We start from the raw sequence: 20151 nt of genomic DNA on the forward strand, positions 1-20151 counted from the left end.
AGTTATTACATTGCAAAATTTAAAAACGGTCAAAATGATTGCCGTGGTAGTTCTAGTGGAATGAGATATTAACCTCATTATAACCTGTGCTTAGCATGTTTATTGTATCTAAGATCCAAATGTATATATTCATACTTATGTAATATTTTTGTTCAAGTGTCCCCCTTTTAGGAGAATTCGTTCATAATGATTTTACAGCATACTATTTTCATTATAGTTTTACAGCATGATATTTTTGCTCACAGTAAACCAAATATTGCTTTCTAAATCAGTTAGTTTTCCCACAGTTTAGTGAATGTTCATATTCTTTATTAACCATTTTGGCCATTTTTGGGTTAGGCCTATATGTGTTTCATACATGTCTAAGGTTTTTACTATGCATTGAAATACACTTTGGTGATGTTTTTATAAGCTATTGTATTGATTTGTTTTTATTTTACAAAGAAAATAATAGAATATAAATAATCAAATTTGTATCTGTAATTAGCTACAATAGGAGGTTCTATGGATGTCAATGAACTAATACATTTTCACATTCATTAGAATTTAAATTTTGTGTCCTGGTGTTTATTATTAATATATTAATTAATATTATTAACAGATTAATTTATTCATGGCTTTTGATTCCAGTGGTGGCTGCATAGGATTGTTTCCGATTCGTGTTGTCCAAACATTTCCAATAACTCCAGAGCGTTGTAAAGTCCAAAAGTCAACATGTTTTGAAAAAGGATAGATGTAATAATTTCCAAAATTCACAACATGTTTTTATCTAACGAAATATTCTGCCTCAATCCATGTTTGTTGGCGTTTAGACTTTCAAAAACATTTTCACTGTGGTGAAAAAAACTTGCTGGACACTAAGCGAGGCACGCAACTTCCAGGGCAGTCTAGCAGCTAATATATATATATATATATAGGTCTATGTATTTGTATAGTCTAGCACTATTATATATTACAAAAAAAGATCATATTATGTAGGACTAACTGCGTTCGCTTGGCGCTCCGTGATCCATTTAATCCATATTATTCTATTTTATTCAAATTGAGGATTTTGTTCGAGGATGTAAAATTGTTTTAGGGTGATGACGTCATAAAATATGACGACAGACATTAGAACCTCAATAGAACTTTCGAATGTAAATATGAATTGCATAATAGCTTGATCTGAGTTAGGGGGTATAATATGCTAATTAGTAACTACAGGTACACACTCCCTCATTTAGAATAATCGGGATTCATCAACTTTAGAAACGATGGCAAGAGCAAATTTTTTTATGCACTTGTTGTGAATCTGGCAGAAATTTTGCACAATAACCTTTTTCTGCGAACACAAGAAAAAAAAAAATGTTTGTGAGAGAGGCACTGTTAGAAGCTAAAGTGGAAACACAGAGGAGTAACTTAAATGATATTAGACCACAGGAGTTTAAATGACAATGAGATGTGAAAGAAAAGAATCACCATTCAAACACGGCAGGCAAGCAAGCATGTGAACAAAGGCAGAAAAGCAGGGGAAATAAGCCTGAATGGAACTGAACACAACCCGAGGGGCACTGAACAAAGAAGCGCTTCAGACTAGAATAAGCAGCACCTGAGCAAGCAAGCACCGCCACTACCTTATAGATGGACAGACTTACTCGGAAGCTGAGGATGCGGTTGCAGCTGCTGGGAAAAGGACTGTCCAAACACAAATGGGCTGTGGACAAGGGAAGAGGGAGGTTTGGCAGCTTGCTCAAATACGGAAGGAGTTGGGAGGAAAGGCCCAGACTGAATGGAATTCAGTATGGCACTCAGCCGGTCACCTGCAATGCGGAAGACAATGGGAGTGCTGTAGCTTATATGATCCTCAGAAGGAGCCGTACAAAACGCTAGTCAGATGAACGCTCCACACAAGCACGCTCACTAGAAGTAATGGGGTGTATGAGTGGGGCAGCTGAACCAACGTGAAGGGAGTAAGGGAAGGGCTGGGAAAAGCTGTAGGTCAGGTTTTCATGAAACCTCATACCTGAAACATCTACAAGGTCACAGATGAAGAATTGGCAAACACAGAGCCAATCCTTTTCTTTCATCCCTTCAATAGTGCAGCTTATGGAAAATATGGTTTTGTTCTATTTCATGGTTAAAGTAATATAACATATATATATATATATATCTCAACCCTGACATTACTGAAAACTAACACTACTAGCTGAGGTGAGATTGTAAAGTCAACATGAAATGACTACCGCAATGTGTTTTTAAAATATTTTGTGAGAAATGTACAATGGGACAACATTTTATCCATCAGTTATCAATTGGATCTTGAAAACAGAGGGTTCTATATTCGTGAGAGTGCGAAGTGCAGTGCAACGACCGTGAGCTATATCTCATCCAATATTTGTGAAGCAAAGTTAAGTGCAATTTTCATGCCAAGACAAAGCGCAAATGGGCGTGGGTGTATGCACACAAACTGTGGGTGTATTGTACGTAAATTAAGTGGCGCAAAGTGCAATTTGCTATTTTTCTGAGAAATAGGTAATTGCGCTAAGACGTATCAAAAGCAGGTAATAGGTCTGTTTTCAGCACAAAGTTAGTTCCTACATTTGCAATTCGGAGATTCCACCAGCAGGTGATAATAAAGTGAAGAAGAAGAAAGCCTTTATTATTGTCACACATTATGCATTTTTCACATATACAGTGAAATTTAAGCTGGGGTCAGATTGCAGGGCCAGCCATGATACAGCGCCCAATGTCCAAACTCTGAAAATATAGTGGAACATCAAATTACGTCCTTGACGATCAGAGTTGTAGTCGTCTTATGTAAGAAAAATTATGAGATTTGTGTTAAACTATCTATAGGTCATAGTTTATTTTTAAATTACTATTATGATCTAATTTGTATTGGTATTTTTCCACCTGTTGTCATAGTGATTTTTAAGTCACTGCAAAAGTGCTAGTGAAAGAAGTTGGATTTGGTATTTGATTTTTTTTTTACCATTAAATTTTTTTGATTATATTTTTGTTTCATTGTAAGAGTAATTTGAATTTAGGACTATTTTTGTTTCAATAAATTAATTTAATTGTTCAAAATCAAAATCGACCAGTAGAAGAGAAGTGCATGCTGATACATTCACTATTAATACTAGCCATGATTTGTTTGTCAGTAGATGAAACTTAATAATAATACTTACATTCCCTATAATTTAACGGAGCATACATCCAAATCCTGACATGAATAACATTTTCTAAGTATATAACAGGAGCGTGCTCATATTTCTATTCTTCTAATTCATTGTATAGAGTCCATTTACATGACCAACTTCTTATGAATGTGCTGTTTTTGTTTATATCGCTGGTGCTTGAGGAAATGGAGTATATAATAGAACGCAGATGCTGCATTAACCGGAGAAGAACCTCAGAATTAAATTGTACTTGACCCAGCCCACTTGCACATTGCACACACGCGATTTTACTAAACCCACTTATGCATAGACTTAGCGCATTTTTGCATTTCACGCTCATGCCCGTGGACTTTGCGCTTATGACTTATGGCATATTGCTACACTTAGTGCTATTTAAACAGAGCCCTGATTGTTCCAGACCTGAATGTGAGTCTGCAGTCAATTGTGAAGGACTAATCTCCTCCTGAAACACTCCCAGCACCCACGTTTCAGGAGGTTTTTTGACCGGGACATTCTTTTTCAACTGCATCATTATATACCATTATTTCTGTAACCTTAATTACATTAATCGTATTCAGGGTTCCCACACCTTTTGACCAATGAATTATGTTTACAAAGAACCAATAGCGTATGCAGCCCTGGTGCCATCCGCAAAAAAGAAAAGTTGCTTCAGACGCGTTCTGTTCTGATAAAAAATTACGAAGAAAAAACATTTTTGTCTTTTGACTTCATGTAGACTTCAAGCTTTTGTTCTATTTTATAATTTTTTTCCTTATCAGGTTTTTTAAGCTTTCTATTCAGGTGTATTGAAACTCGTTGAGTATAAGAGGTGATGAAGAACCCCTTAGACGTGGTGCAGCTCAGCAGCAGTTTATGGAAAATGCCACTAAGCAGCGGTGCATGAGGAAAGAATGGTGAGAGGCAGTGGAATATAAATGGGTAAGACCCAGCCACAGCACACAGAGTCTTGCCCATGCACACAATGATTGCTTTACTTGGAACAGAAGACAGCCAAAACACAGATCATGGCATGCAAAACACAATTACTCTGATAACACAGACCCGGATTAGAACAAATGATTGTTTTCTTATCAATCATTTGATACATGTTCCAAATATTCCATAAAATTATTGAGGATATCAACTAATAGGCAATAAACTATTCCTTCGAAAAGGTTTTTATATAGCACTTAAAATTAGGACTTTAATTTCAGAAGGTTTTAACTGGTAGAATAAAATGGTAAATCATTCCACAATATAAGAACATGTCCTGTATATATATGTGCATTGTGTGTCTGGTAGTTCATTCTGGACCACTTATTTCATATTAAAAGCTTTTTTTTATCATAAGCAAAACAAAACAAAACTAAAAAAAAAAAGGAAAAAAAGAAATTATTCTTTTTTAACTAGAACGTGAATAGCACACTTAAATACTGTGTAATTAGACCGTGTAATTAGACTTATCGCAATATGTTCTTGTGACCAGTTCTTAGATTCAAAAAATCATAAAACAATGTCTGGGAGATGAATCATGACATGAAAAATGTTCAGTTTGCAGATATTTTATGTTCATCTCAACGGGACCTTTACTCTCACCTTTGTTGTTGCAGATGCCGTAGTCAAAGCCCTGAGCTCCTGAGCTGCCCCTGTTAAATGCCTGAACCGAGAATGGGCTCGGAGGAGGGGTCTGCGCTCCATGCTCCGAAATCACTTGCTCTGTTCCAAACAGAAGAACGTTTGTAACCATCAATCACTAAAATGACTGATTTAAAAAAAAAAAAAAAAAAAAGGGGTAGTTCTCCCAAAAATGTTCCTTTCTTCCATAGAACACATAGGGGAATTTTTGAAGACTCCTGGCCACTCTTTTCCATATAATGAAAGTGAATAGGGATGAATGCTGTCAAACTCCAAAAGTGACAAAAAAAGCACCATAAAACTATCCTATCAGTAATCATCCAACTTGTATGCAATATTCTAAATATTCTGAAGATACACGATACAATAGCTTTATGTGAGAAACATATAGAAATTAAAGCTGTTATTAACCGATAATCTTCCCCTTCCCCTTCCCCTTCACCAGATCTCTCAAATCTCATTTGAGCTTGTGTTTAATTAAAAAAATGGTGTGTCTGTTCCTCACACCAAGCTACAGTACTCTATGGCTTTAGAACACTTAGAATAGAGTGCAAAAGTCATACGGGCAACTTTTATAGTGTGTGTGGGATTGGTCCTTTTTGGAGCTTGGAAGTCCCTGGTTACTGTCACTTTCGTTGCATGAAATGAGCAGCATGGACAGTCTGTTTAACATCTCCTTTTGTCATGGAGGAAAGAGAATATTTTGGTGTTTGGAATGACATGTGGCCGAGTAAATGACGACATAATTTTTGGTGACCGATTAGTTTAATGCCATGACAAAGACAAGAAGAGAGAGTTTTGCTTTACCTTCCTCGTGACGTAGGTACTGGTTTGCCCCTTTGTCTCGGGCCAGAGACCAGGCCTCCCCCTCGTCGCTCTCACAGAACTCCACCACACTGTTTTTATCCAGCTGAACCCACGTGCCCTCCGAGTTAATCACCTGATACAGACACAGCTTTATTTACCTTCCCTCACTAAACACACACACCTGACACATATCAAACCAGAGGAGCAAGACTGTTAAGCAAACAAAACGCAGCAGCACATTTGGACAGTTGCAACAAACATTTGAGGTACCATATCATTCTCAAGATTTATGAACGGCAACCTGTTTGAACAAAGACATTGCTTTGAATTGGACTTTTTTGAGAGGAGCATAGAAGTATTTGTGCGAGTTGGGTGACTATAAGAGAGCATTTGAGGACAGCATGACACACCACACCCTCTACCGAGAGAAGAGGCAAAGTCCAGCACTTCCACGATCACACATGGAGACGATTCAAACAAAAGAAAGAGTATTAACCAAGGTTGTGCGCATTATGAATTGAATTAAAAATGCCTTTTAAATTCCAATTCAACGGATGTAGCCAAAAGGATGCAAAATTGTCATTTGAATTAAAGGAAGCAGAATTAAAATGGAATCAAATTCAAAGAAATGCATAAAATAAAAAAATTATATTTATTGTCAATGTTTGAAATAACGGTCACCTTTAGCAATTAGAATTTAGCATTTTCATATATTTCACTACTGTATATTTAAGAAATTAGCTTTCATTTTATGGACCATGGTGGAAGAACTCTAATTTCTAATGTACTAAATCCAAAAGTTTGCTAAATAGAATTTATAAGCATAATTAGTCAAAATTAATAATAATAATAATAATAATAAATAAATTGTGTTTTGTTGCTAAACTCGAGTTAGACTAATCAAATTCTGCTGCTGTGCGACTGTTAAATTTCTTGGAATTATAATTCAGTAAATTTCTCTTCCTGTCATTTCAATTCCATTTCACCATCCTTTGGGGCGTGGCCAATTCAATTCAAACTTATGAATTGAAAAAGGAGTCAATTCTTGAATTCTTAATTTTACCCAACCCTGATCATTTCAGTGGTAATTATGAGACGACTTCAGCATTTTGCAATTCACATGCTGCATTTGTTATCATTGTGTTAATCACCAATTAATTGATGCAAACAATTTTCATGTTAAAGCATGCCAGATTGCTATTGCTACTGTTACTCTGCAAACGCTGAAGCCATGCTTGTTGGTTCTCGAGAGGCATTTTATGATCCCACCCACACCAGAGCTATATCATGTACTGTCTTCTACAAGTTTTCACAAAGGGCTCTCAATTTGTCAAAAGATCAAGAATTTGTGTTACAGTAACTGCAGAACTAGCAAGAAATCTAGCTAATTAGTTATTTATTGGCAGCCACAGTAACACAGTTGGGAGTCCATACCTCGCCTACCGCCTTGACTTTGTTCCCCAGAACTAACATTCCAATGGGGATACCTCTAAGGTTTGGGCAGCTTCTGATGTTGTGACCAGAAGGTCCGGTCTTCACTACCTTATAAAGACCCGGTCCACCAGCCTGGCCCACACCCAGGTCATGGACGCTGGTCTCATGAGAAGGGTGGCCACTGGTCTCCTTCCCATAATCATCTGAATTTGACCTGCCCTCCTGCAAAACCAAAGGACACAGGTTAATGTTAACTGTGAGCAGTTTAAAAGGAAAAGGCACATTATATTTATTCACAAATAGGACAGATTTTTTATATTTCAATCAATCCATTTAATATGTTTGTTAGGGCAGAAGCCATTGTTTTAGGCTCATGACAAACTAGGATGTCTGGTTTATAACTTAGAAATGTGATCTTTGTCTTTATGCTGGTTTCATGTTTTAGGATTCAAAAGAAATGAAAAATGTCAAGTGGTGTAACAGTCATGTAAAAAGTAATAAAAAATACCTTAAAAACTTGGGTGCACACATTTTAATTTTGTTAAACATTCATTGCTTTGTTTGTTTATTTATTGGAGTCATTTAATTTGACAACCTGTGCTAACCTTGCCATGTTATTAACCCTTATGTTGTGATTCCGAACATATCTTTTCTCATAAATATATATATTTTTTTACTTAATCCAAATGGAATCAAATTACTTGCCTTTTTTCACAAATGGTATCTGAAATGAAAAAAAAATTTGGACCATTTTCTTTAAAAACAATTTTTGGGTTTTATTTCACTTGTTACACGTGTATGACTGGCCATTGGAAATGAATGGATTAGCCTTCAAAATACAAAAATGTGGGGGGCCTTGGTAGGTCAGCGAGTATTGCCGCTTACTACCACCATCCTCCGCATGCTGCGAGTCTCTGCTGTGTCGTGCACAGCGAGCCACATGAAAAAATTTGTGGATTGACGGTCTCAGAAGTGGAGGCAACTGAGACTTGTCCTCCGCCACCCGGATTGAGGTGAGTAACCGTGCCACCACGAGGACATACTAGTAGTGGGAATTGAGCATTCCAAATTGGGAGAAAAGGGGATATGAATAAAATAAAAAATAAATACAGAAATGTGTTCAGGAGCATTTCAATCATTGTGTGTGGATGTGTGTTTGCACATATTAAGTCCTCAGACATGCGCGCACACGCACACACACGTTTTGAGCGCCCTTTTGTGCATCATCTTTTCATGTACACTTTTTGAGGAATATTTCAAGATCCACTTATATTATGTTGTGTTTGGGCTCGTTTGAATTGGGATAGTCTGCTGTAAGTTACAATATGTCATTGTCTATGTTCTCTGTATGTTTCAGGAAGTAATAAGGAAAAACGTGACTAAAAGCCTCTCCTATTTATTATATTTATTTGTCAGTATGAATTTCATTCACTAATACTCACTGCAGTTTAGAGTGAGACAAATCTGCACATAGCATCCGACTAAATGAGACTGTTCTATATATAACACATGTCTGTCCTATCTTTTTTATTGTTTTGCCAACTCCGAATATAATTTTTGCTATAACAAATTTGCAAATGAAGAGAATGAAACTTTCTTATTTGTCAGCAAATTAAAAAGCATTATTTAAGAATTGGTAGAATCAGCTATATACATAGTAAATTTTTACAAGCTTTAAAGTGATATCTATTTTGTTCAGATCATGCAAGTGGTTATTCATTTATTATGTAATTATTATCATTTTATTCCTGCAGGGAGTGCCCCCACTGGTATAAGGTCAGATCAAGTAAATTCTTCAATCAATAAAACATTTAAAAAGAAAAATAAAATAAAATATATATATAGATCAAGTAAATTCTTCAATCAATAAAACATTTAAAAAAAAAAAAAAAAAAAAAAACAATTATATATATATATATATATATATATATATATATATATATATATATATATATATATATATATATATATATATATATATTAATATATGTTCAAAGGAGTCATAATTACTAAAAAAAATAAGTTGTTAAAAAGATCTAATTCAATACCCTGTGACAATTTATGCAATTTTAGAGATTTATAAACAATCTTAGTTTGGCCGGTCATTTTTGACTGGGAACACAAAATGTATTAGCACGAAATGAACACAGCACAAGGGTTAAAAAGGCCTAAATCTGATATTTAAAACATAATAATTTGCTGACCTTGGCAGAGTCACGAGGGTCTAGAGCCTACATATAATTTCCTGTTTTATGGTTTTCCATATTGTTGATCGTGACAACAAAATGTCTTTCTGCATTTTGGTTACAAGGTAACTGCTTCACAGTTTTTTATACAGGGAATTTTTTTTTACTTCTAATGAGACTTTTTTTTTTCTTCATTATTATCTCAGGACAGTAACACCACCAAGACATTTTAGACTTTTTCCTCCCTCAAAACATATCAAAATGAATTCCAGTTCAGAAATTGAATAGGTGTAATCAAGTCATTTTCAGTAAGAATTGCATTTTTCAATGTATTTTGGAAAAAAACAATAAAGCCAGAACACAGAGAGTGTCAAATCAATGACCCTTTATGATCACTTGTTACCAAGATGAAACTAGCCAATGTGCCTACTTAGATTAGCAATACTTATACAGTATAATAGCCAATTGTGGTTCTACATCAACCTTAATTTAGCCTACAAAGAAGTTGCTTAACGAGGTTGTAGGTTGAGTATCATTTTAACATACAGTATATAACAGTGTTTTCTGATGGCATGTACTAAGTATTAGGTTGGCATGCTTATTTTAATAAAAAATTTTTTTTTGGACAAATATGACTAAATAATAATAAAAACAAACATGCATTCACATATATTCGGCTTTCCCATAAAATCTCCATATAGCTGACTTTGTTCTGAGTTCTGAACTAGAACATGAAAATACAACTAGCTACCCAAGATTAACATAAATTACCATTAGGTTAAAATGTGTTCTTAGAAACTCAAAACATACACGACAGAGATGGACACTTTTTTTTACAAATAAATTCACACACGATTTACACAATTAAACATGCAACTTTGATGATACTTCAATACTACATTTGAAAAGTCTCAAATTTCAAAAAATGATAATGAGAAAGAAAGCAAAGCAGCAGCATAGCTACACACACACCTCGCCTTCCAACAACTCACCTGGGGAAAACAAGATAAGGTCGTCCAAGACAAAAAGTCGATATCCCTGACTCCTTGGCTAGTGCTAAAGATATTCTGAGCAACAGATTATAAGCAAGTCAAAATACGGTCGGGAGTCACCTTAAGGCAGATGGTATGGTTTGTCATTTTTTGGAAGAGATGGATTTGTTATTGTGGCTGTATGATTGTGTATTTTATTTTTTATTCTTTTTAAAAATTTTACAGTAAAATAATTTAAATGTTGGGAGATAGTCTAGAAAATTAAAGGAAAGTTCACCAACAAATGAAAAATCTGTCATCATATACCTAGCAAAACTGTATGTAGTTCCAAACTCATATAACTTTTCCATGGAACACAAAAAGTAATTTTGAAGAATGTACTGCTCGCTCTTTTCCATGCAATTACAACGCACGGGGATAGGACATTTCAATCTTTAAAAAACATGCATAAAAGTATCATAAAAGTTGTCCAAAGCATTTATTCAATAGCTATTCTTTGTAATTCCATGTAAAAGAGCAACTGGTACATTCTTCAAAGTTTCTCAATTTGTGTTCCATTGAAGTAAAAAGTTCATACAAGTTTGGAGGGTGAGAAATTATGACAGAAAGAGTTTTTGGGTGAAGTATCACATTAAACAATCCAACAACTAATTAAAGCAAATAAAATACTTTTGGCCAGTGTCTGCTGGATCTGCAGAATAATAGGGTAAATACTCCAATTACAACTCTTAACAAATTTCACATAAAAATACAGAGAAAAAAATAAAATCACATAAGAAATATGAAGATTCATAATCTTCCAAAAATGACTGGTGGTGTGTCATGCTGTTCATACTGGGACTCTTGATGACATTTTCATATCCAGAGGAAATTATGCTCTCAGAATTATGACCCACTTTCAGGCCAAGCAGCGTTCAGACATGGCTTGTTTCATGGCAGAACCTCATTAAAAGTTGCAAAACCCCGTCAGCTAATTTAATGTGAAAGATTTAAACAGATCAGCCATTTTTGTTAAACATTTGTTGAAAAAGTTTCAGTGCCATGTAGCAAATTTAAGCAAATTAATCTTGGCTTTGTGGAGTGCCAGATGTTTCCACAGGGACACACGGAAGGAGCTCGAATATCTATTCTGTCATGACCAGGAAACAGCAAAGCTTTGTACGCTGATGTTTAAAATCAGACAAGAGCTGTTTTTCACACCACATATGATGGGGAACAACAATACAGTGTGCATGAGTTAGTGTCTCTCAACCAGGTGTTAATAAGACAAGTGAACTGGACACATGCACTCACTATAGGGCTGGGCGATACATTCAATATTCACAGTATATTCACAGCAAAAAAACGTTTTCCTCACAGCAAAAAAAAAAAACAATAAAAAAAAACACATTAGATTAGTATCACAACAAATGTTTTAAAAGTGCCTCTGACTTAAAGTTCAGTTGCAAAAAATGCATTAGAGTTGGTAAGTTCAATTCCATTTTGTGAACCATTTCAAATTGTTCATTTCAATCGATTTATAGCTCTAAAATGATTCATTTACACTCGTCGCTCAAACATGTGCATGTAAAATAAATTAAGCAAAATTTTATTATGTTAATTATGTTTCCTTCGATTGAAAAAAATTAAATAATTTAAATAATAAAGTAATTTCAGAGCAAATGTATATATTTATATAAATTGTATCAATTGCATATCATCAAATTGCTGAACTATATCACCCAACACTAATTCACCCAAAACACTCTTAACCATCCTTACATCTTATCAGTCACAGTGCCCAAAGCAAACTACAGAGTACCACCAACACATGCAAGGACACATTCTGTTGGCCTTTGCAAGTAATCGACAAAGCATGCATGTAGACATTTGGGAGTGGGTCGTTGTTTGCACTTCTTATTCTAATTCACTATACAGTACAAGGAGCCAAACTTGCATATATATACACTGATCACCCTAAAACTGGACAGAATTATGTGGACAATTATACACGTATGAATCCCGTTCCCAAATGAGCAGTGTAGGGGCTCTGGCTAATCTACGCAAGGGGAGGCTGTTTACTTACATCAACGGGGACCAGGAGGCATTTGCCCAGATGCTGGTTAAAAGAGAGGCACCAGGCTTCAGTGTAGCCATTCATGCTGGGAACATACTTCTTTACTGTGTCATCATTCAGTCTGAGCCAGACACCATCATCATTGTGGATCTATGGGAAACAAGCAACAGAGCGGAGCCATGCCCTCCTGTGACTGCTAACACGGCCCTAGCATGAGCCTTCGAGGCTGCAGACGCAATCGCATTAATGTGCTGCACTAATCAACTGGATTTATAGTGGATGCCCAAGTGTTGAGAGAAAATTCAATGTCATCTTCAGAATTTGCGTATGTATTGCAAATGCTAATGCCAGCAGACAACTACTATAAAGGTCCTTTTACATAATTCCTGTGGTATTCCTGTGGTATTCCTGTGGTGTTCCTGTAGCTCAGCTGGAACAGCAAAGTGCTTGCAATGAAATTCCAGCATCTGCCTAATGCATAAATGTAAATGAATGCCATCAGGTCTTCCATGCATTGCTCAACACAAGAATCACGCACACGAAAAGCATTGCAGATGTCAAGGAAGGGTGATTTTACAAGTTTGCTAGGCAGCATGAAAGCGGGAAGTGTACACAGTGAACAGTGAAAACATGTATTTGGGCTTTGAGCAAGGTCCAAGCAATTGTTATCATACATTGCAAGAGGAAAGAAAAAACTAATTGAATGCATTGGGTTCATGAAACTTAACTAAAAATGCTGTTGGTGAATTAAAACTAGCTCAAGAACTGGGACACAATTTCAAGCAGGACGACAACTCCTGGGCAAAATTTTGACCTTTAAATTTAAAAAAGTAAATGTGATGCATGTCAAACAAGAAGAAAAATGCATTAGTGTCGTTAAACAAAAATGACCCATTTCATCAATCACATGGATTTATGTGTTAACTTCAGCTCTCACTATAAAAGTTAGACCTGTCATTGCATAAACAGACATTGCAATTGGCATGCTTACTGCTTGAGAACCACTGGCTTCACTTCAAAATGTCAAATGGTGTCTAAGTTGAAACTGTCTGAATTTGAAGCGGTTTACTCTAGAGTTTGGCGCATTGGGCAACGTTGAGTCGAGTCATGTGAAAGGACCTTTATAGCAAAAGACAGCAATGCGAATGTGAGAGTGTATTTTATAGGAGCTATCAGTTATTAGCATGCAGTGATGGGTTGTTTTAAGAATGGGCTGGGATGGATAGTTCCTATCTGAGATTGAACTGCAGCCTCAAAGTCTCCTGCATGTAAATGAAGCAAAGCATAAGCAAAGAAATGCTACTTCTGACCAAATCAAAAGTCCATTTGAAAGGTCAAAGATATTCAGAAAATGTTTTAAAAGCCTTTTAAGTTTTAAAACAGTAATCGTCCATAATTACGTTCACTGATCAAAGGAAGAAAAAAGGACACAGTTCTTAGGTTTATAAATGTTTGGCCTTATTCTAGAGTGCTTTACCTCGTCAATGAAAGTGATGGTGCCGTTGACTTGGACTATGCCTATCTGTTCACTCTGCAGGGAAGGGTGACTACGCACGCGCAGCCCTGCGCTGTCCTTGGCGACAAATTTACGCACCTGAGAGAAGCAGGAGGGGGAGAGACAGTGACGGTAAAACAGATTAGAGGATAGCAGGAAGCTGCAGCCTGAGAGCAAGAATTCAAAGCAAAGACCCCACACATCCTGTCAGATAGGTGTTTAAGAAAACACACCATCCAACAACGGTATTTACATGCACAAGAATATTCTGATATTAATGAGAATTTGGTCATATTCTGATTATACAAGTGTGAATGGACAGATGGAAGGAAGGAAAGAAGTAAGGAAGGATGGATGGATGGAACAAAGGATGGATGGAGGGAGGAAGGAGGGAGGGGGGAAGAAAGGATGGATGGAAAGATGGATGGATGATGGATGGATCCATGGATAGAGGGAAGGAAGGATGAAAAGATGGATGGAAGGATGGAACGAGGGAGGGAGGATGGATGGACGGCCAGAACCCATCATCATTGTGGATCTATGGGAAACAAGCAACAGAGTGGAGCCATGCCCTCCTGTGACTGCTAACACGCCCCTAGCATGAGCCTTCGAGACTGCAGAAGCAATTGCGTTAATGCGCTGCACTAATCAACTGGATTTATAGTGGATGCCCAAGTGTTGAGAGAAAATTCAATGTCATCTTCAGAATTTGCATAGAACTACTGTAAAGGTCCTTTCACATAATTCCTGTGGTGTTCCTGAAGCTCAGCTGGAAGAGCAAAGTGTAAAGTTCATGGGTTCAAGCAAAGGCAAGTTCATGGGTTCAAATTCCAGCATCTGCCTAATGCATAAATGTAAATGAATTCCATCAGGTCTTCCATGCATTGCTCAACACAAGCATCACGCACACGAAAAGCATTGCAGATGTCAAGGAAGGGTGATTTTACAAGGTTGCTAGGCAGCATGAAAGCGGGAAGTGTACACAGTGAACAGTGAAAACATGTATTTGGACTTTAAGCAAGGTCCAAGCTATTTTTATCATACATTGCAAAAAGAGGATGGATGGCTGGATGGATGGAAAGAAGGATGGAGATATGGATGAATGGAATGTGGGAGGGTGGATGGATGGATGAAACGAAAGAAGGATGGATGGAATGAAGTTGGAAGGAGAGAGGGATGGAAGGAAGGATGGATGATGATGGAACGAAGGAGGGAGAGAGGGAGGGAGGATGGATGGATTGAACCAGGAAGGGAGGAATGATGGAGGGATGGATGGAAGGAATTAAGGATAGATTGATGAATGAAGGGAGGATGGATGAAGGGAAAGATGGAATGTAGGGCTGGGCGATATGGCAAAAAATAAAATCTAATTTTTTTTTACAAACTTAAGGACAATTTATGATTTTTGATGAGATTTTCCTACATATAAAAAAAGGTACTTTTTAAAAAGTAACTCCAACAGGATTCAAATAACATGTTTCTTATTAGAATGCAAGGACATCTGTTATAAAAATCTGTTTAAAATAATGACGTCAGTCAGTATTGTGAGCACGCGGCGCCATCTAGCGGAACACACTGATCAGAGCAGCAAAATGAAATAATATCACTGTTTGAAAAATGATCGCTTTGCTTCCTAAATGTTGGCTATAAATGCAGTACATTTGAAACATGTCACAGAACAAAGCAATCATAAGTGATCTATCTGAATCATCATGGTAAAAGGAGATGTGGACGATTCTCCCAATTATAGTCTATTCATTATATGATTTGATATGAAGTGCCCATAACTGTCACGCATGTCCTAACATTTTATTATAAACACATACATTTCTGTTGACATCTCAGAAAATGTAGTTTAGTGCTTCATGACTTACACAGAACATAGTTATTTGTTTGATTAAGCTGGTGTAAATATGCATGATGGATGAAGTCTACCTACAATCACACTATACGATTATACTAGAAATAGTACCAGCTTTTATATCAGTCTCCGTGTTGTTAACATATGTTACGTTGGAGCACGCACCTGTGCACATTTCCACACAGGTTCAGTTTAGCAGATTGAGGGCGGCATCAATCCAAGGGCTAGGAACATTTGTTTTTCTCTTTTATATTCAGCCATTGGTGGATTGACAGTGTATCCAACTACAGCATCTGCTAATATTTAATGAAAAACCTAAACTCCTATTCTAAAAATTTGAATAGAAAAAATCTGAAACAAATCACCCAGCTCTAATGGAAGAAAGTAAGGAAAGAAAGATGGAAAGAGGGAGGGAGGGAGGGTTGGATGGCTAAAAAAATGGATGAAAGGAAGGATGGATGGATGGAGGGAGGTAGCTTGAGGAGTTACAATTGATGATTTTGGTCTTGGTTTAGAGATTCTACATGTCTGTAGAATAATAGTATGTAGACTGACGATTATGTGCATGTAAACATGGTCGATGAGCTTTGACAACATTCAGCAGGAAAGCAAGTTATACAGTTTTTTTTTTTGCAATTGTGTTCCAATGTCAAGTCACATTTAATAAATACATGGTGAAAAAAACTATAAACTTCAGAGTAAAACACATTTGCGCACCACTTCTTGAGTTTTACTTTCCAGTTTGAACAAAAACAATAAACAGCAGCAGGATTTCATTAGGAACTATATGCAGTTGTCGGATCTGACATAACAGAGTCTTCATACTACTCCTTAATTGCTGTAAGTCTGGAACTCACCTTGCTAGGTTGAGGTTCAGTTTTTGGTTTAACCATCTGTGTGCCAGGAGGGATCATTCCTTTGGGTGGGTCTTTGACTTCTACCTCCAGACCAGCATCTGAAAAAATGATTCTCTAGTCAGAAAACCCATATCACGAAGGATGTGAACATTACAATATTAAGAAGGAAAAACTTCAACTGCATTCTGTTTGAAAGCAGCAAGGGTCTTTCTTAGATTAAATTACTACATATTCAGTTTCCCATTAATTACTTAGACTGTGGCGGCCATTCAGTGTTTATGATTAAATTACTACTAGAGCACAAAATTGTTTACAAGAGCATAAAGTTCTTCATAGATCTAGCATCTTAATTTTGATCTCAAAGTGCACCAGATTGATGCATTTAATTTTCTTATGGGGGACCATGCCCCTGGACCCCCCTAGAGGGTCCTAGGCCCACCCACCACAGTCTCTCAAAAACCTGTGGGAAAAGCTAATATTTCTAAGTACACAATATTTAAAATTTATTATGATATAAGTGGAGCTAGCTACATTTATTACTTCAACTTTTTACTTTAAATACTGCTAATTATATCGTAAAATCCCCTTTGAGCCCTCTCAAATTCTCTATCAAAGATCTCAAATAAAGAGCTTCATTAAAACTGAAAAACAGATACCAATCTCAATGCTGTCTATGGTCACATGAATGGTGTAAAGTCCAACAGCACCAGGGGTCCAGTTAGCGCTGTAGGTGCCATCTGTGTTGGCCCGGATGAGCATGTTCTCACTGGGCCTGAGCAAAGAAACACACACTGAGAACACTGTTTGTTTTTTTACACTTTAATGTTCACTGGAATGTATAACAGAAAGGAATGTAATTGTGAATTCTACACGTTTTTGTACCTCTTTGGTGTGGGTGAGGCAAAGCGAAGCTCCTCGAAAGAGTAATTTTCATATGCCTGCATGAAATAAGACAGTAATTGACATGCAAAGAGAAAAACAACAGTTGGTTAAAAGTAATTGCAAAAATGCCTCAGAAAAGATAACTTCGTTCTGAGATCATTTTTTGGCAGATTCCAATTGCTTTCAGTCATTAAAATGTATCTGTATTATAGAAATACTACCACTGTGCAGTGCATTAATAAAGTATTCAGTATGAGTCACGTGACGCCATGTGAGGATCAGACGTGTGAATGGCCAGCTCTGCGCACTTTGCTAGTTGAGTGATGTGGGCAGGTGGGTTTCATTACATTTATCTATGATTGGGAAGGTTAATGTTATTAAAATTAATTGTATTCCAAAATTCAACTACCTGCTACAATCTCTCCCTATATTTCAAGCAATTTGATAGCATAGCAAAGTCCTTCATTTGGAATGGTAAACGTCCCAGATTACATTTTAGTAAATTGCATAGGCCGATTGACAATGGTGGGCTAGGCCTACCCAAGATATTGTTTTATTATTATGCATTCGGTCTCAGACATTTGGCTCATTGGATGCTTCCACCTGAGAGAGAGCCCCTCCCTGTTTTTTTATTGAACAGGAAGTTCTTGCCCCTATTTTGCCATTGCAAAGCCTTTCTATCAAACTAACCGGAGTTAAGTCACACACTGTTACCTCGAATGCGGTATGGACAAAAGTATCCAGACAGTTTAATTCCAACATTTATTTAACTGTTGCTTCGAGCATATGGCTGAACCCAAAGTTATGTATTAATAAGTCCCCTTTCTGCTGGACAGAGTGGATTGTGAGGGAGGTTAATATGCTCTGTGACCTATATGAGAGTGAAGTGTTGAGATCCTTTAAAAATATGGTTCAACATTTTGGGATTCCCAGCTCTCTTCTTTAGGTGTTTAGAGCTGCACCACCTGCTCTGTACTATTTTTGGGAGCAGCATACAGAATACAGCATACTCTAGATCGGCAGATACTCTGGGAGTGGTGATTACTGTTTTTGGAAAAGGTCATGAGGCATCAGTGTATTACTCCCTGCTAATTCAGAGTCTGGAGGTTCAAGCGTCAAATTCTCTCAAGAAATTATGGGAGAAAGATTTAAACTTGGTATTGGAGGAGGGAGTGTGGGCTAGGATACTAAAAAACATCAAGTCTACGTCTAGAGATGCAAGGATGCACCTTATGCAATTTAGGATACTACATCGATTCTATTGGACCCCCTCTAGATTGTATAGGCTTGGTCTTAAAGACACACCCACCTGCTGGCGGTGCCAATCAGATGGTGGGGACACAACCCATGTTTTATTGTGGTGTGTTAGGATCCAAGAATTTAGAGTTTTATGTGTAATGTATTGGTCAATCAAATTTCATTTTGCCCCAGACTCTGTATTATAGGTGACGAGGTGATAGCGTAATATAGGGGTTAATGCATACAAAATTGGGTCCTAGCCAGTGTTATGATTGGCAGGCAGATTATTCTTAGGGGATGGAAGTTGGCTTGATCGCCCTCATTTCAAGAGTGGTGCACAGAGATGGGGAGGGTATCGGCATTCAAGGAAATGTCATGTAAAGGCTAGGCAACTTTTATTTAATAAAAAAATGGGGCAGCTTTATGGAGGGCTCTCTGGGAGGGGCAGTGGGGAGAGAAGTGTAGTTTTAAATATGTGTGATACATACATACATACATGCATGCATACATACATAGATACATACGTACATACATGAAAACTGAACTATCACATTGACAAATATTCAGACTCCTTGCTTTGACACTTGAAATTTAGCTCAGATGCATATCAGAGCAAAATCCAAGCCATGATGTCAAAGGAACTGCCTACAGAGCTCAGAGACAGGACTGTGCCAAGGCAGAAGTCTACAACAATTTTTTGGCTGCATTGAAGGTTCCCAAGAGCAGTGGCCTCCACAATTCTTAAATGAAAGAAGTTTGGAACAACCAGGACTTTTCCTAGAGCTGGTCGCCTGGCTAAACTGAGCAAGCAAGGGAGAAGGACCTTGGTAAGAGAGGTGACCAAGAATGCAATGGCCACTCTTGCGTAGCTCCAGAGATCATGTATGGAGATGGGAGAAACTTGCGTAAGGAAAACCATCACTGCAACACCCCAGAGTGGCCAGAGAAGCCTCTCCTCAGTGCAAGACACATGGAAGCCCTCTTGGAATTTGCAAAAAGCACCTAAAGGACTCTCAGACTGTGAGAAACAATATTTTCTGGTCTGATGAAACGAAGATTGAACTGTTTGGCCTCAATTCCAAGCATCATGTCTGGAGAAAACCAGGCACCACTCGTCACCTGCGCAATACCATCCCAACGGTGAAGCATGGTGGTGGTAGCATTATGCTGTGGGGGTGTTTTTCAGCGGCAGGGACTGGGGCATTGGTTAGGGTTGAAGGAAAGCTGAACACAGCAAAATACGTCATTTTTTCCAAGTCATTTTTATTTGTATAGCGCTTTTCAAAACACATATATTTTCAAAGCAGCTTTACAGAAAATCATGCATTTACAGAAAATGAAACTTAAGAGTCATCATTATGTAGTCTGATTAAATATGATTGTAAATTGTGAGTACAAATAATTTTTTTTTATAATAATTGTATTTAGAAACCCAGTAAGTAAGCCAACTGTGGCAAGGAACACAAAACTCGAAAAGATGTTGGTTAATGGAGAAAAATATCCTTGGGAGAAGCCAGGCTCACAGTGGGGACCAGTTCCCCTCTGGCTA

At 37.2% G+C, this 20151-nt stretch overlaps 1 protein-coding gene across 1 annotated transcript in view; it reads right to left on the reverse strand.

Moving 5' to 3' along the window:
* Window positions 1-20151, reverse strand: part of LOC127659315 (E3 ubiquitin-protein ligase MYCBP2-like) — a 171533-nt gene that overhangs the window by 30137 nt on the left and 121245 nt on the right. The window contains 8 exon segments of the mRNA XM_052149082.1: window positions 4755-4874; window positions 5601-5733; window positions 7035-7256; window positions 12278-12418; window positions 13746-13862; window positions 16482-16579; window positions 17138-17253; window positions 17364-17419. Coding sequence (XP_052005042.1) covers window positions 4755-4874; window positions 5601-5733; window positions 7035-7256; window positions 12278-12418; window positions 13746-13862; window positions 16482-16579; window positions 17138-17253; window positions 17364-17419 — 1003 coding nt within the window.

This window comes from Xyrauchen texanus, chromosome 18, assembly GCF_025860055.1.
Source record: "Xyrauchen texanus isolate HMW12.3.18 chromosome 18, RBS_HiC_50CHRs, whole genome shotgun sequence".
NCBI classification, from domain to species: domain Eukaryota; kingdom Metazoa; phylum Chordata; class Actinopteri; order Cypriniformes; family Catostomidae; genus Xyrauchen; species Xyrauchen texanus.